The 17,086-nt window shown below is 41.8% G+C and overlaps 1 protein-coding gene across 12 annotated transcripts in view; it reads right to left on the bottom strand.

Moving 5' to 3' along the window:
• The window catches only part of THUMPD2 (THUMP domain 2 tRNA and snRNA guanosine methyltransferase), a 39,874-nt gene extending 33,804 nt beyond the window's left edge, over positions 1 to 6,070 (bottom strand). For 3 of the 12 annotated variants that reach the window (XR_016229442.1, XR_016229444.1, XR_016229446.1), the window contains exon 1: positions 5,885 to 6,068. Coding sequence is in view for 3 of the 12 variants with exons in the window: in XM_017340808.4 (XP_017196297.3) it covers positions 5,885 to 6,010 (126 nt within the window). In the remaining 9 variants the exon portion in view is untranslated. Of the gene's footprint in view, positions 1 to 3,231; positions 3,309 to 5,884 lie in introns of all 12 variants that reach the window. The other 9 variants (XR_016229445.1, XR_016229449.1, XR_016229447.1 and 6 more) reach the window with 6 other exon arrangements.
• Positions 6,071 to 17,086: the final 11,016 nt, after the last annotated feature.

Raw genomic sequence — 17,086 nt, 5'->3', positions numbered from 1 at the left:
GGGATGCCAGCACCTCAGGGGGAGGATTAACCTAGTGCGCCACGCACCAGCCCTGATAGTCAATGCTCTTGACACTCATCTGTAGGACTTAATTATACAAAGATCTTTTCTTATTCATTTAAATATCAAGGGAAGGTGCCCAGTGCTATGGCCTGAAGCACTGGCATCCCATATGGGCACTGGTTCTAGTCTCGGCTGCTCCTCTTCCGATCCAGCTCTCTGCTATGGCCTGGGATAGCAGTGAAAGTTGGCCGAAGTCTTTAGGGCCCTGCACCCACGTGGGAGACCCAGAAGAAGCTCCTGTCTTTGGATCAGCGCAGCTCCAGCTGTTGCGGCCATCTGGGGAGTACACTAGCGGACATTGTCTTTCAAATAAATAAAGTAAATTAAAAAAATAGAAATAAATAAATATCAAGGGAAGCATTTCATACAATGAAGTTTCTTTAAAAATATCATCTTTGTTGTTGTTGTTGGGGGGTCCAGAAGGAAAGATTTCCACAAAGAACAGGACTGACCATCCAAGAGGTCTAAAAAAGTTTAACTTATTTAGGTGTCAAATCAAAGAATAGCATGCATAGATGCCAAATACATTCTCAAAAGCAAAATCAGTAATGTGGTTCTCTTTAAGAATTAACATAAGGTTGGCTGGCGCCGTGGCTCAACAGGCTAATCCTCCACCTAGCGGCGCTGGCACACAGGGTTCTAGTCCCAGTCGGGTGCCGGATTCTTTCCTGGTTGCCCCTCTTCCAGTCCAGCTCTCTGCTGTGGCCCGGGAAGGCAGTGGAGGATGGCCCAAGTGCTTGGGCCCTGTACCCTATGGGAGACCAGGAGAAGCACCTGGCTCCTGCCTTCGGATCAGCGCGGTGTGCCGGCCGCAGCACGCCAGCCGTGGTGGCCATTGGAGGGTGAACCAACAGCAAAAAGGAAGAACTTTCTCTCTCTCTCTCTCTCTCACTATCCACTCTGCCTGTCAGGAAAAAAAAAAAAAAAAAAAAGAATTAACGTTAAGGCCTAGATTCCTTTTAGAAGTGGTAAGCATGTCATCAGAAGTAGTTTACTAGTCACTGTGACAATCAAATAATCATGTATATGAAAGCACTTGTGGTTTATCCTTTGTGAAGACAGCTATTATATCTCAAAGCATTAGGCAGAAAGGAATTTGGTGCCTATGATTTCAAAAAGCTGTCAAAGCCAGTCTATCCTCTTTTCTTCAGTTTATCGCCTATAACCAACCACATTCAGTGACAACACTATGGGTAAAATGTGGCACTTTAAGATAGTTCATTCTAATAATTGCTATTTGAAAATGTATTCATATATATGAACTGTTTTTTTTTCATTTGGAATTAAATCACAATCAAGTGTCTAAAACTGGTTGAACCTGTGTCTTACGCCTCTGAAGATGAAATGACATCCTTTATGAATGTAATAACAGCTCTGTTCTCTGCTAGCATATCTAAGCAGTTAGCCCAGTCTTCACTAGGCCAACCAATGGTGTCATGATGGTAGAGGATAGAGGTAGGACTAAGTAGATGCCACAGATACACCCGATTATAAAGACTGACCAATTAAGAAGACCTTTCTGGCATCAGGGGTGCCTTTACTACATTCAATTTTATCTTAAAAAAATAACTGTTCCTACTATTATTCTTATAATACATGAAACACTGTTATGAAATAAGTAAAGGTTAATTTTTCCCAACATATTTCTTCAAAGTAGTCCAAGTAAATATATACATCTGAATATATGTCAATTATATATTTTAAAATACTCAGGAACCTATCAAGAAGTTCGCCTCACCACTACCAGGGGAAAAATTTAAATCAAACCTGAATCTGACCAAGCTCTAGACACAACTTAAAGGATTCTACTTCACAGGAACTACCAAGCACAGAATGCTATGATTTGAACAAGTCTCCCACTGTTCATGTATTGAAAACTTAACTCTCAAGTACAATAATGCTGGGGCCTAAGAGGTGAACAGGCCACGGGGGCAGAGCTTGGAATAGATTAATGTTGATATCACAAGTGTGGGTTATTGTGAGAGCAGGCCTATTAATAAAATCAAAGTAATTGTGAACACATGTATTGTTATCATGTGACACCTTCCACCATGTTTGAGGCAGCGCAAAGAGCACCAACCAACTGGCCCTTGATTTTGAATTTTCCAGCCTTCATTACTGTTAGAAATAACTTTTTTTCCTTATAAATTATCCAGCCTGTGACACTGACACAGCAATACAGAAGAGACTTAAAAAATGGGGAACATGTTAAATTACACCAAGATGTGATTGGCAAAATCTAGAAGAGGGAGAACTGTATCAGGGCTACCCAACAACTTTCCACAATAATGGAAATGTTCTACAGCCCTGTGGCAACCATTATAGGACATGGGGCTTCTGAGCACTTGAAATGTGACTACCGCACCTGAGAAAGCAAATTTCTATTTTCACTTTAATTAATTTTAAACAGCCACTGTGGTCAGTTGTGATCCTACTGGACAGCACAGCCACATACCAGGGCTCAGAAAAACTAAGGCTGGTGAGCTAAAGAATGGCTTTTACATTTTTTAAAGGGATGTAAAAACAACAAAGAGGAATGCATAACAGGAACCACATGTGATTCACAAAGCCTGTACTACTATCCGGCCTTTTACAAAGTTTGCAGACCCGTGCTCAAGATGATGGGACCAACAACTCAGTTTCTTTAACACACAAATTTCAAGGAAGGGAGCAGAACAAGAGACACAGATTGTGGGGAAATCTATAGATTAAGTGATTAAAAGAAAAGCAACCAATCATATTTGGACCTATACAAACTTAAAATGAGATAATTTAAAATTTGAACACTGATTAGATGTTTGTGATAATGATATTGTGGCACCCATGTTTAAGAGACCTTATATTGTGTGTAGTATAAAAAAAGAGTCCTTATATTTTAGAGATAAGGCAAATATTTACAGATAAAGTGATTCCTGGGATTTGCTGCAAAATAACATGGGGTGGGGGAGTGGAAGGTGTGAGCAAGAGCAAAGTGTCCCATGGATTGATCTTTGTTGTAGCTGTTGGTGAGTATGCAGGATCCATCACACTATTCTGCTTATTTCTGTCTATGTTTGCAGTTCTCCATGATAAAAAAGCTGAAGAGAATACACGGGAGATTTTCTATTTTCATATGTGTGTTTGCTAGAAGTATTCACATGGGGGGTATTTTCATGCTAAAAAGCAAACACCTGGGCTTAGCAGCAGCCTTAGTGGCATCCAGAAATATGCATTTTGAACAAGGTCCCCCGGTGATTCTGTGTTCCCTAAAATTGGAAAAACATTAATTAAAATGCAGAGATTACTTTCTAAAAGTAAACAATCACTTCTGAATTAATGTGTTTTATAAAGTCAGATTTCAGAATCCTAATTTTCTGGAAGGGAACCAAAATTTCTAACAAACTCTCTTGTCATTGCAAGAATGATTTTAAGTATTCCTGTGCAATTTATCTTTATTTCAAGGACTGCATTACCTTTTAAAGTATTGTCATCTTTATTTTACAAAGAAAGGGAGGCTCAGAAATTTAGTAATTTGCCTAAAGTTACAAATTTCTTTTTTTTTTTAAAAGATTTATTTACTTATTTGAAAGGCAGCATTACAGAGAGGTAGAGGCAAAGAGAGCAAGCGAGAGCCAAGTGAGGTCTTCCATCTGCTGGTTCACTCCCTACAATGGCAGACCTGTGCCATCTGAAGCCAGGAGCTTCTTCTGAGTGTCTCATGTGGGTGCAGGGGCCCAAGGACTTGAGCCACCTTCTACTGCTTTCCCAGGCCACAGCAGAGAGCTGGATCAGAAGTGGAGCAGCTGGGACTCAAACCAGTGCCCATTTGGGATGCTGATGCTGCAGACCGGGCTTTAACCTACTGAGCCACGGTGCTGGCCCCACAAATTTATTTCTTAAAGATTTATTTATTTATTTGAAAGACAGAGTGACAGAGGCCGGTGCCATGGCTCAATAGGCTAATCCTCCGCCTGTGGCGCCGGCACACCGGGTTCTAGTCCCAGTTGGGGTGCCGGATTCTGTCTTGGTTGCCCCTCTTCCAGTCCAGCTCTCTGCTGCGGCCCGGGGTGCAGTGGAGGATGGCCCAAGTACTTGGGCCCTGCACCCCATGGGAGACCAGGAGAAGCACCTGTCTCCTGCCTTCGGATCAGCGCAGCATGCCTGCCGTAGCAGCCACTTGGGGGGTGAACCAACGGAAAAAGGAAGACCTTTCTCTGTCTCTCTCACTAACTCTGCCTGTCAACAACAAACAAACAAAGACAGAGTGACAGAGAAAGTGAGAAACAGAGGGAAAGAGATCTTCGCTTTGCTGATTCCCAAATGGCAGCAACACCAGGACCTAGAACTCCACACAGGTTTCCCTTGTGGGTGGCAGGGGCCCAAGCACTTGGTTCATCTTCTGCTGTTTTCCTGGGAACATTAGTGAAGTTGGATCCAAAATGTAGTAGACAGGATTCCAACTGGCACTCCAATAAGGGATGCCACTGTTGCAGGTGGGGCTTAACCCACTTTGTCACAATGTTGGCCCCCTACAAGTTTATTAGAGCAAGATTTTCTTGTTAAAGTTTCCCCCATCTCTTTGTGTTTTTAGAGGAGATAGAAGACAAGCAGGGAGGGCCCTTCTTTTTTCCTAATAATTCTAGGTATTGAGATTGGACCAAGCCTCCTACTTTTCACATCAAGCACTCTAAGTGTTAAAACACAAAGACCAGTGCAGCGTGTCATGACCACAAGTTGACCTGGGTTGAGCATGATGATATAACCAAGCGGCTTGGTTACACAGAAAGCATGCGTTCAAATCTCTGCTTTGCCATTTTTTTTAGCTGCATAACTTGAATAAACTGTTGGACTTACCTGTGTTCCATTTCCCTAGTCTGTTAGATGTGGAACACCTCTCTCCTAGGTTTGTTGTAAAAATCAAGTAAATACAGGATCGATTAGGACCTAAAGAACATGTGCCTGATACACATTAAATGCTTAAAAACCATCACCAATTGCTATTACATATTCTTGCTTTTTTAGAGTAGCTACATTTAATACTGTTAAATTATCTGACCTAAACCACAAATGGCAGGTGTATTAGTAAGACTGCTTATCACGTGTGAGGACCCTTCCTGGCCCACTCTCCGTCCTTGGCAGAAACTCCCCTGTGAGCTGCCGGAGGGGAGTCCCACTGCATTTAGCAAGCTCCCCTTTTCCAAGAACACACTCATTCACACTGTCACAGGAACCCCCATGTAGCGCTTTGCTATTACATCGTTTCCCTCTGCTTTCCACAAAGTAGCCCAGCGTGCTCTAGAACCTACAGGGATGTTCAAAACCTTGTTCATTTCATGGAAATTAGCACCAGACAACCACGAGGCCTGCAAGGGTATCTTATTTTCCCAGCTGCGCTTTAATGGGTATTTAAGGCTGCACAGGTTGTATCTTTGGGCCTCATAAGCATCCCGGGAGATAAATGCAATGGTTGTCAAGGAGCTAACCAGAGCCAAGTAACTGAAACCGAAGGTTTTGCTTGCATGTACAGGTTGAAGCAAAGACCCTAACCCTGGCAGGCTTAACCGCCGGAACGAACCCAAAGTTTCTTTTAAAGAACCCAGGAAGGACGTTGCCTCAACGCCTGTCTTTCACATACTCCCGCCGAGACGGGTGCCCTAGCAGGACTGGTAAGTGGCCGAGCAGCGCCGAGGCGGGCCCTCCGCGCCGCACCCCAGCCAGTCAGGGCCGTGGGCGGGGCGTCGTCGCCAGGGCGCTCTGCGGCGGGGAGCTCCGGTTTCTAGTCGCTTTCGCAGACTACCCCGGGCCTGGCGCGGGGAAGGGGATTGGGGCGGCGCCGACTCACCTGCGTGGCCGCCAGCCGCGCCTGCACCTCCCGCATCAGGAACGGCTCCAGGCCGCGGCCCGCCGTACAGAAGAACCGGGCGCCCACGGGAGGTCCCAGCCCGGGCTCTGCCGGCGCCGCCGACATGGCGGCTGGGCTGCGAGGGCACGGCCCGGTCACGTGGTCTCGGGCGCGCGCGGCGCGCTCCCGCTCCCGCTCTCCCGCAGGCTGCCCCGGGGGCGGGCGGCGCCGAGGGCGAGGTGCGTGCGAGGGCCGGGGGAGGCAGGCTCAGCCCCCGCAGAAGCGGTGTGTGCGTTCTCCTGGTTGTCTACGTGGACTCTCGTTGCTTGAATCGGTTAGAATTGTGGTGAGGAAACCGTAATTCATCACTTGAGCCATTTGTAGGCTGAGAAAATGGTTGTCTAGAGAGGCCAAGAGGGGAGCAGTGGGCACAGCTGAGGCTGGAGCCTAGGGAGCTCGGTGCCTATAAGGATGTCCTTTTCCCCTCCTTGCCTTGCTCCCTGCCGCTGCCGTCCTCAGGGAAGGAGCCCTGCTCTGGCTTCCTGTGGAGCTGAGCCTGACCTGCTAGCCTCGGGGGCGAGAGCAAGCCTCCCGCTCTGCCACAGAGCGCCTGCCTTTCTGTGCTTGAGACCTCGCGTTTCCCTCACTGCCCGTTTTGGCCACGTGATTGGCGGGTCTCTCTTAACTCTATTTAAAGGGTTTTTTAAAAAAATTTTTTAAACTTTAAAAAGTGAAAATATTACTTGGGAAGAATTAAACTCCGTATCACAAAATAAACAGCATTAAATTGGGCCCATAGCTGTATACTGAATGACATACACAAAATTTGTTATGTGAATGTCTCTTTACTATCTCCCATGAGCTTACAATGGGACACCGAGGTGAATAACTGAAACTCCCCCTTCCTTCCAGCTCCTGGTCTAACTAGGACAGTATTGTGAACATTCTGCACCCTGAAACATGAGCTTGTGGACGCTTCAGCCCGCAAATTTTCAGGTCCTTCCATTTTAGTGAATAATAATAATTTCATTCAATTCAACAAACACTGCACATCTGTTCTCTGTGAGTTCCCAGGCTGAATCCCGAGGTTCCAAAAACAAATAAACCAGGGTTTGGACTTCAAGGGGTTTAGAGGATAGCCTGGTGTGATCGGCTAACTGAGGAGGTTCCCCGGAAGCTGTAATAGCCCCGTGACAGCACAAAGAAGAGGCAGGGAGAACTTCGTGGAGGAAAGTCACGCCTGAGCCGAATGTTGGAGGTTGTGTCAGAGGGAGTGGAAGATGCAGGTGTCTGAGATTGTGTGGGGGCCAGGGGACGGAGTTGGGCACTGTTGAGGGTGAGATGGGTTGAGGAGTAGATGGAGATAGAGGGGCTGTCAGTGCTGCCGTGGCGGCTGAGAAAATGAGCCTTCCCCCCAGCACTGGTCATCTGCATGCTGTCCTGGACAGAGCCATCTTGTTGCCCTCCCCCTTTTCCTCTCCTGATGACTTTCTGCCTTCAGAAATCTTTACTCTGCAAAGACGGGTGTATTTGCTCACCTTTGAACCCTACTGAGGCACATCACCTCCGTCAATGCTCTTTACAAAATGCTTGTGATAGGATGGCGTTAGTGGAGTTCTGCCTCTTTCAGGAGAGAATTATTGCTTTTTCTGGAAGGAGTTGCCTGAAATTCTCTCCTGGAATTATGTAAATACTCTTTCTCCTGTCATTTCTTCTCATTGAAAAAAAAAGTTTCTATGCAAAAGAACCACCAATCTCTATAGGTGAATTTAGCATATCCACCTACAGTTTGCTGTTTGGATATTACATATTCAACATGCAGGAAGTTAGAATTCAGTAGGAACAATTTGAGAACAGACTTTGGCACAGGGGTGCTCAGAAATTTAGAGCAAGACCACTGGCTTCAGTTCATCTCCCTATTTTGATGCCACTGGCAAATCCTTTAGGTCTTAAAAACATTTGGTGTATATACTTAGGTATGAAAAATGTTTGAGGTGGTGAGATCCTTGAAGAAGGAATGACTTCATCCATCTGGGTTGTTCCTGTCGTGGGCTCTCAGCAAATGTGTGCTGATGGAATGGACTAACACTAAATGCCAGGCCAACAGACACACACAGATATGTCATACCTGCTAGCCCCCTTCCCCTATCTGTGTTCCGGTACTGTAGAATGGGGTTGGTGACAAGCCTCGGCCTCTTCTCTTCAGGAGGTTAAGAACCGCTGGTAGAGTCCAGCTGATTCCACTGCTGACGTTGCAAATGCCCACCCTGGCACATCTCCTGGGCCTTTGCTGCTATGCTTCCCTTTGCTGGAACTCTCCTCTCTTCCATTTCTCTTTTCATTAGTGCTAAACCACAATGTCCTATGATGCCATTTCCTGCCTTTCTTGCGTAATATTTTAACCTCTATCATTTATTCATTCATAAATACGATTGAGTGCATGGCAAGTGTGTCAGCTTTTATGACAAAGTCCTGGGCTTTGATAAACTTTCAATTTAGTGGAAGATAATGAGATGGGATAATGAGGGAGACATAGCAATACTGTACCATGGGAAATAAGGGATGAAAGGAAAGCAACAAGGCCCACTATAGAGTAGCCACTTGAAGTGGAATAAATGAACTTACTCTGAAATGGATGGAACCTTTGTTGTGTTTTTGGTTTCTCATAGCTTTTTGGGGATTTTTGCCAAACCTGGGTGTTCTCTGTTTTATGAGGACCACCTCCCAAAGGTTGAGCCTCTTTTGTAGCTAGAGTATAGTTGTGTGTTCTAGACTTTACCGATGAGACTTCCGTTACTTATGAATGAGCATCTCCAGGGAAAGGGCTCTTCCTAGAGTTGAGGATACTACCCTGGGGTTCTGGCAGGGGTGTCTGATCTTCGGGGCATCCTCATTAGCAGGATAGGATTCCTGAGGCAGAAGCAGTGATGGTAGGCAGGTGGCAGGGGTACCCGTTTTCTGGTCAGGCCAGTTTTTCAAAGTTCAGTTTCAAGGCTGGTTTTCTAATTTGCCCAGCAATTGAGTCACAGATTTTTAAAATAAAAAACCCAAAACAAACAAACAAAAAAACCACAAATTCTCCTTTGCTTAATCAAAGTCATCCTTGATTGATACATGTCTCTACTTTTTTCTTGGAAGTTGCAACTAACTTGGTTTGCTTCTCTCCTTGTGAGTTCTGTTAGCCCACATCCCTTCTCCATTCATTTGGAAGCACCATGGTGGTATGATAAACTCCTGCACACACCAAGAGTGAGATTTGTGGGGTAGGATAATGACCTTTACTGCAAGCCATTTCAGAAAAAAACTATTGGTTACCTACTGATCATTTAAACCGCTTTTACACTCACAGTAATCACCTTGAATTGTACTTCTTTGAACAGATGGTCAAAAATGAGAAAATTCTAAAGAAAACCATGACATAGCATGTATAAATACTGTCTTTAAGACAATTGAGGATAATTTGCTCATTAGTGTTTATATCACTATATTTTTAATGTAGCATCAAAATTCAAAAGATGCAGTCTTCTTGCATCTAGAAAGATAATTCTTTTTTATGTGTTATGTTGGCTTTTGTTATGCAGCATGGAATTATTTTGATGTACAAATACAGTCAAGAATTTCTAGTGCCTATTCTGAAAAGTGTGCCATATTTCAAAGCACTAGGCTATTTGATGTGATTTTAATTTTTTAAATTTATTTTTTATTTATTTGAAAGACAGAGTTACAGAGAGGCAGAGGGAGAGGGAGAGAAGTCTTTCATCTGCTGGTTCACTTCCCAAATGGCCAGAGGAGGACTGAACCAAAGCCAGGGTCGAGGAGCCAGGAGCTTCTTCTGGGTCTCCCATGTGGTACAGGGGCCCAAGGACTTGGGTCATCTTCTACTGCTTTCCCAGGCCATAGCAGAGAGCTGGATCAGAAGTGCAGCATCTGGGACTTGAACCGACACCCATATGGGATGCTGGCACTGCAGGCAGCAGCTTTATCCACTATGCCACAGCACCAAACCCTTATTTAAATATATTTTGTGTGCATCAAACTGTATCTTTATCTGATCTACACTTACAATGCCTTGGTTGGAAGAGAGCTTGGAAATTGTTTCTTCACTACATTTGTTTCATGAACAAATGACTGAATCTGCAATTTTCTTCAATTTAATTGAATGAACTATATTGCCAAAATAGGATAAAATCCTCTTCTTGTACTACTTAAAAATAGGTTCACTTCATTCAGATAGTTGTTTTAATACTCCTCTTCTCTTTGTTGCATTTATGATTGTACTTACCGTGAAGCATTCTTTAGAGGTTTGCTATTACTTATCTTTTTCTGTTTCTTTGTCCAAACAAAATCTTAAGACATGTCCAGAACCAGCAAAGGGTACCTATATTGTGATGTTTCTCTTTTCATTTTCCTTTAAAGTCTTTCTCCTTTTTAATAGAATTTTTTAAAAAATATTTTCTTAGTGAAAGTTAAAAAAAACCCTTAAAATTTACTTAGATGTGATCTGAATATAAAACAACCAAAGGGTAGATGTTATTATTATTATTTTTAATACGGATGGAGTATCCTGTTGTATTGTAAGCAGTATTTGGCAGGATAGAACCTGTAGTTTATTACAATGTTGGCTTAATTCAGTCCGTTTTTCTCCCATTGCTGGCCTGAAGGGTTGTGTAGAGACTTGGAAACAAGCAGATTTACTCATTATGTACTCATCTATATTTTTCTTTTGGTTGGAGGGTGATAATTCCATGCTGTACATGGAAATTTTGTGCTGTTCTGAAAAATAGATTTTAGCACCTTTGAAAAGGTTCTTCTGATATATATCTACATTCAATCAGGCTTATTGCCTAATACCTTCCTTTTAAAAACTTTTAAATGTAGCCATCAAGAATGTACTATTAGCTGGTGCCGCAGCTCACTAGGCTAATCCTCCACCTTGCGGCGCCGGCACACTGGGTTCTAGTCCTGGTCAGGGCACCGGATTCTGTCCCGGTTGCCCCTCTTCCAGGCCAGCTCTCTGCTGTGGCCAGGGAGTGCAGTGGAGGATGGCCCAAGTCCTTGGGCCCTGCACCCACATGGGAGACCAGGAGAAGCACCTGGTTCCTGCCTTCAGATCAGTGCGGTGTGCCGGCCGCGGTGGCCATTGGAGGGTGAACCAACGGCAAAGGAAGACCTTTTCTGTCTCTCTCACTGTCCACTCTGCCTGTCAAAAAAAAAAAAAGATTGTACTATTCATATTTTTACTTAATGCTATAATTTTTTAATGAGCATGAACATGTTGATTAACCAGAAAAGCAATATACAAGATAGATATACAAAGTAAAGGCAGAAGTCCTCCAAGATGGTGGAATAGGGAGGGAGCACACTGATAGTCTGGGAAAAGATAGTTTAATAAAAGTGGAGACACTGTAATTTCAGGGAAGAGTTAGGGGAAAAAACTACAGAGGAAACTCTTCGGGAACTAGTGGGACATGGTGGACCTATGTGGAGGGCACGGCGCCCACGGCTAGGGACCCCAGCTGCTCAGTCTACGTACCAGTGCTGGAAAGGGAGGGGCTAGCGCTCAATGATTGCCTTCAAGGAGAATAGCTCAGCTGTGTGGAATTACTTCCCTTCTGAATAAAGAGAGAGAGAGAGAGAGAGAGAGAGAGAGAGAGATTTACCATGCCAAACCTGGGTGTGTCAACTTTGGCACACCCTTAACCCTGAAGAACTGAACTGAGCTCTCTGGCCACACCCATCACAAGCCTCTAAAGATCCACCAAAAGCAGATGGTCCACTTAATCTAGAGTCATAGTATAACAAGAAAAGCCACCGCAGCGAGGGGAAAAAAAAAAAAAAAAGAAGAAACCAAAGAATATCTCCACAATGCCAAGCAACAAATGCAAAAACTGAGGAAACAAGAATAAAGAAGACATTATGACACCCCCAAATGAACATGACACTCCAATTCAAGATTATGAAGATGATGAGATAGAAGAAACACAAGATACGGATTTCAAAGAATTTATGATAAGAACATTTAGAAGCTCTCAAAAACAAATTCTTGAACTACAGAAATCCTTACTGGACAAGATAGAAAATCTGTCTCGTGAAAATGAAATCTTAAGGAGGAATCAAAATGAAATGAAGAATCTAGTAGAACATGAAATTGTGATATTGAAGAGAAATCAAAATGAAATGAATTCAATAGATCAAATGACAAACACATTAGAAAGCCTTAAAAACAGAATCAGTGAAACAAAAGAGAGAATATTGGACTTAGAAGACAGAGCAAAGAAAAGTATACAGTCAAACCAAAGAAAAGAAGAGGAAATTAGAAATCTAAAAAATATTGTTGAGAATCTACAGGATACTATTAAAAAAACCCAACATTCAGGTTCTAGGAGTTCCTGAAGGCATGGAGAGAGAGAAAGGATTAGAAGGCCTTTTTAGTGAGATACTAGCAGAAAACTTCGAGGGTTTGGAGAAGGACAGAGACATCCAAGGACAGGAAGCTCATAGAACCCCCAATAAACATGACCAAAAGAGATCCTCACCACGACACATTGTAATCAAACTCAGCACAATGAAACAGAAAGAAAAGATTTTAAAATGTGCAAGAGAGAAACGTCAGATTACTCTCAGAGGATCTCCAATTAGACTCACAGCTGACTTCTCATCAGAAACCCTACAGGCTAGAAGGGAATGGTGAGACATAGCCCAGGTAATAAGAGAGAAAAACTGCCAGCCCAGAATATTATATCCTGCAAAGCTCTCATTTGTGAATGAAGGTGAAATAAAGACCTTTCATAGCAAACAGAAATTGAAAGAATTTGTTGCCACTATCCAGCCCTGCAAAAGATGTTTAAATATGTGTTACACACAGAAACACAGAAACATGGTCATCAATATGAAAGAAGGTAAAGGAAGGAAACCTCACAGCAAAAGATCACAGGAAGTTCAAGGCATATATTAGAAAATAACTTTTGGCAAATGGCAGGGTGAAGTTACCACTTATCAATAGTCACATTGAACGTTAATGGCCTGAACTGTCCAGTTAAAAGACACCGATTGGCTGATTGGCTTAAGGAACAAAACCCATCTATTTGCTGCTTACAAGAAACACATCTTTCCAACAAAGATGCATGCAGACTGAAAGTGAAAAGTTGGAAAAAGATATTCCATGCCAATGGAAACCAAAAAAGAACGGGCATAGCCATCTTAATATCAGACAAAATAAACTTTAACACAAAAACTGTTAAGAGAGACAAAGAGGGTGACTGTATAATGATTAAGGGATCAATTCAATAGGAAGATGTAACTATTATCAATGTATATGCACCTAATTACAGGGCGCCGGTTTATTTAAAAGATTTGTTAAGGGACTTAAAGGGAGACTTAGACTCCAATACAATAGTACTGGGGGATTTCAATACTCCACTTTCAGAAATAGATCATCCAGACAGAGGATCAACAAGGAAACAGCAAATTTAATTGACACTATAGCACAAATGGATCTAACAGATATCTACAGAACTTTTCATCCTACACATAAAGCATTTACATTCTTCTCAGCAGTACATGGAACCTTCTCTAGGATTGAGCACATACTAGGCCATAAAGCAAGTCTCAGCAAATTCAAAAGAATTAGCATCATACGATGCAGCTTCTCAGACCACAGTGGAATGAAGCTAGAAATTAGCAACTCAGGAATCCCTAGAGCATATGCAAACACATGGAGACTGAACAACATGCTCCTGAATGAATAGTGGGTCATAGATGAAATCGAAAGAGAAATAAAAAACTTTCTGGAAACAATAATAAAGTCACTCCCAACAAAGAAAAGCCCAGGACCAGATGGATTCACTGCTGAATTCTACCAGACATTTAAAGAACTGACTCCAATTCTTCTCAAACTATTCAGAACAATCGAAAAAGAGAGAATCCTCCCAAATTCTTTCTATAAAGCCAGCATCACCTTAATCCCTAAGCCAGAAAAAGATGCAGCATTGAAAGAAAATTACAGACCAATATCCCTAATGAACATAGACGCAAAAATCCTCAATAAAATTCTCGCCAATAGAATGCAACAACACATCAGAAAGATCATCCACCTAGACCAAGTGGGATTTATCCCTGCAACGCAGGGATGGTTAAATATTCACAAATCAACCAATGTAATACACCACATTAACAAACTACATAAGAAAAACCTTATGATTATCTCAATTGATGCAGAGAAAGCATTCAATAAAATACAACACCCTTTCATAATGAAAACCCTAAGCAAATTGAGTATAGAAGGAACATTCCTCAATACAATTAAAGCAATTTATGAAAAACCCACAGCCAGCATCCTATTGAATGAGGAAAAGTTGGAAGCATTTCCACTGAGATCTGGTACCAGACAGGGATGCCCACTCTCACTCCTGCTATTCAATATAGTTATGGAAGTTTTAGCCAGAGCTATTAGGCAAGGAAAAGAGATGAAAGGGATACAGATTGCGAAGGAAGAAGCCAAACTATGCCTCTTTGCAGATGATATGATTCTTTATTTAGGCGACCCAAAGAACTCTACTAAGAGACTATTGGAACTCATAGAAGCGTTGGCAAAGTAGCAGGATATAAAATCAATGCACAAAAATCAACAGCCTTTGTATACAAAGGCAATGCCATGGCTGAGAAAGAACTGCTAAGATCAATCCCATTCACAATAGCTACAAAAACAATCAAACACCTTGGAACAAACTTAACCAAGGACATTAAAGATCTCTACAATGAAAATTACAAAACCTTAAAGAAATAGAAGAGGATACCAAAAAATGGAAAAATCTTCCATGCTCATGGATTGGAAGAATCAATATCATCAAAATGTCCATTCTCCCAAAAGCAATTTATAGATTCAATGCGATACCAACCAAAATTCCAAAGACATTCTTCTCAGATCTGGAAAAAATGATGCTGAAATTCATATGGAGACACAGGAGACCTCAAATAGCTAAAGTAATCTTGTACAGCAAAAACAAAGCCGGAGGCATCACAATACCAGATTTCAGGACATACTACAGGGCAGTTGTAATCAAAACAGCATGGTACTGGTACAGAAACAGATGGATAGACCAATGGAACAGAATTGAAACACCAGAAATCAACCCAAACATCTACAGCCAACTTATATTTGATCAAGGATCTAAAACTAACTCCTGGATTAAGGACAGTCTATTCAACAAATGGTGCTGGGAAAACTGGATTTCCACGTGCAGAAGCATGAAGCAAGACCCCTACCTTACACCTTACACAAAAATCCACTCAACATGGATTAAAGACCTAAATCTAGGACCTGACACCATCAAATTATTAGAGAGCATTGGAGAAACCCTGCAAGATATAGGCACAGGCAAAGACTTCTTGGAAAAGACCCCAGTGGCACAGGCAGTCAAAGCCAAAATTAACTATTGGGATTGCATCAAATTGAGAAGTTTCTGTACTGCAAAAGAAACAGTCAGGAAAGTGAAGAGGCAACCAACAGAATGGGAAAACATATTTGCAAACTATGCTACAGATAAAGGATTAATAACCAGAATCTACAAAGAGATCAACAAACTCTACAACAACAAAACAAACAACCCACTTAAGAGATGGGCCAAGGACCTCAATAGACATTTTTCAAAAGAGGAAATCCAAATGGCCAATAGACACATGAAAAAATGTGCAGGATCACTAGCAACCAGGGGAATACAAATCAAAACCACAATGAGGTTTCACTTCACCCCAGTGAGAATGGCTCACATACAGAAATCTACCAACAACAGATGCTGGCGAGGATGTGGGGAAAAAGGTACACTAACCCACTGTTGGTGAGCACAATCCATTTGGCAGTGAGATTCAGCTGAATTTATCCATCACCTGAGACAATAGATTTTTACATAAATAAGCTGTATAGTGTTTATGTGCTTATTATTAATTGTTGATAGGCGTGGACAAGGCAATCTTGGTCCAACTCAGAGCAGGTTAATTAATGAGGATTATAATCAGTGTGCCTAACATCTCAATTTTATGTTTTTGGATAATCACTTCTAGTTTTTAAATAAATTCAAATTTCACTAATTTTGCTTAAATCTGTTACCTGATCATTGTTTTTAGATTGTATTAAGTGTTGTATTGGCTGCCTATAATCAATATAGGTTATGGTATAGATTTTCTAGACTTCTCAGGCTGGGCTCACATACTAAGTTGATTACACTTGGTGGTAAACTTGGCTTCTTTAAATTTCAACTATTCCCATTATAAGTGCATGTGCTAGGTGGGTGGTGGATCCTTACAAACACCAAGGCTCTTTCGTCTGTGGGCTGAGAACAGCAGGGACAGTTTGGAGGGCTGATCGGGAAGAGAACTTTGGTACTGAGCATCCAGTGAAGAATAGTAAGACAGAGGGCAGTAACAAACTCAGAACATCATTTTTAACCTAGACAATCCCAGATACTTTTGACACACATGTTTAAATATGTGGCCCAGTTAAATACACTTAGTATTTGCTATTTTAAACTATATATATATATATCTTTTTAAAAAATTCATATATGTAACTTTATTGAAAACTCTGCTAGGTGAAAACTTGATTTGGAAATCCTTTGCACTTCTTCAAGTTATAGTTGGCCTTCTTCCCAGACAACATCAAAGCAATATCCAAAAACTTCATAAAGAAAATTCTTAAGATAAATCTTCTGGGTACAAATGCAAGGGAAAAGTGGAGGAAGATTGGCTAGGTACACGATTAATCCAAATTTAGCTGTTGTAAGCCTAGATACTAAAAGTGGACCACAAACTGATTACAAGTTATATATTTTAATTATTAATGTAATTTAGCCTTTTATATCACATTTATTATGTTATTTTTATAGTGGATATAAAAGTGGAGAAGTTCCAGAAAAAAATAAAAAGGCTACTAGAGGAAAAATAAACTTTATGTGAAAGGTTAAAGGAGGTGAAATTGTTTAGCTTGCTGAAATGAAGGCTAAGAAAAGCCTTAAATAGATTCTGATATGAATAAGATCATTAGTGGGAAACTCACCTGTTTATAAAGAGAATGGAAAAATCACATATGCTCAGCCCTTCAAAGTTATCTTTGAATCCTGCAACTTGCAGTCTGATATTCTGGCCATCTGGTCTGCTGATGGCTTTCCCATTAAGACATCTTCCAGATGTCACAGAATGCAGCACCTA

The sequence above is a fragment of the Oryctolagus cuniculus genome, chromosome 2 (genome assembly GCF_051225735.1).
Source record: "Oryctolagus cuniculus isolate XC-2025 breed Fujian yellow rabbit chromosome 2, ASM5122573v1, whole genome shotgun sequence".
NCBI classification, from domain to species: domain Eukaryota; kingdom Metazoa; phylum Chordata; class Mammalia; order Lagomorpha; family Leporidae; genus Oryctolagus; species Oryctolagus cuniculus.
This window is presented reverse-complemented; position numbering and strand designations above follow the sequence as displayed.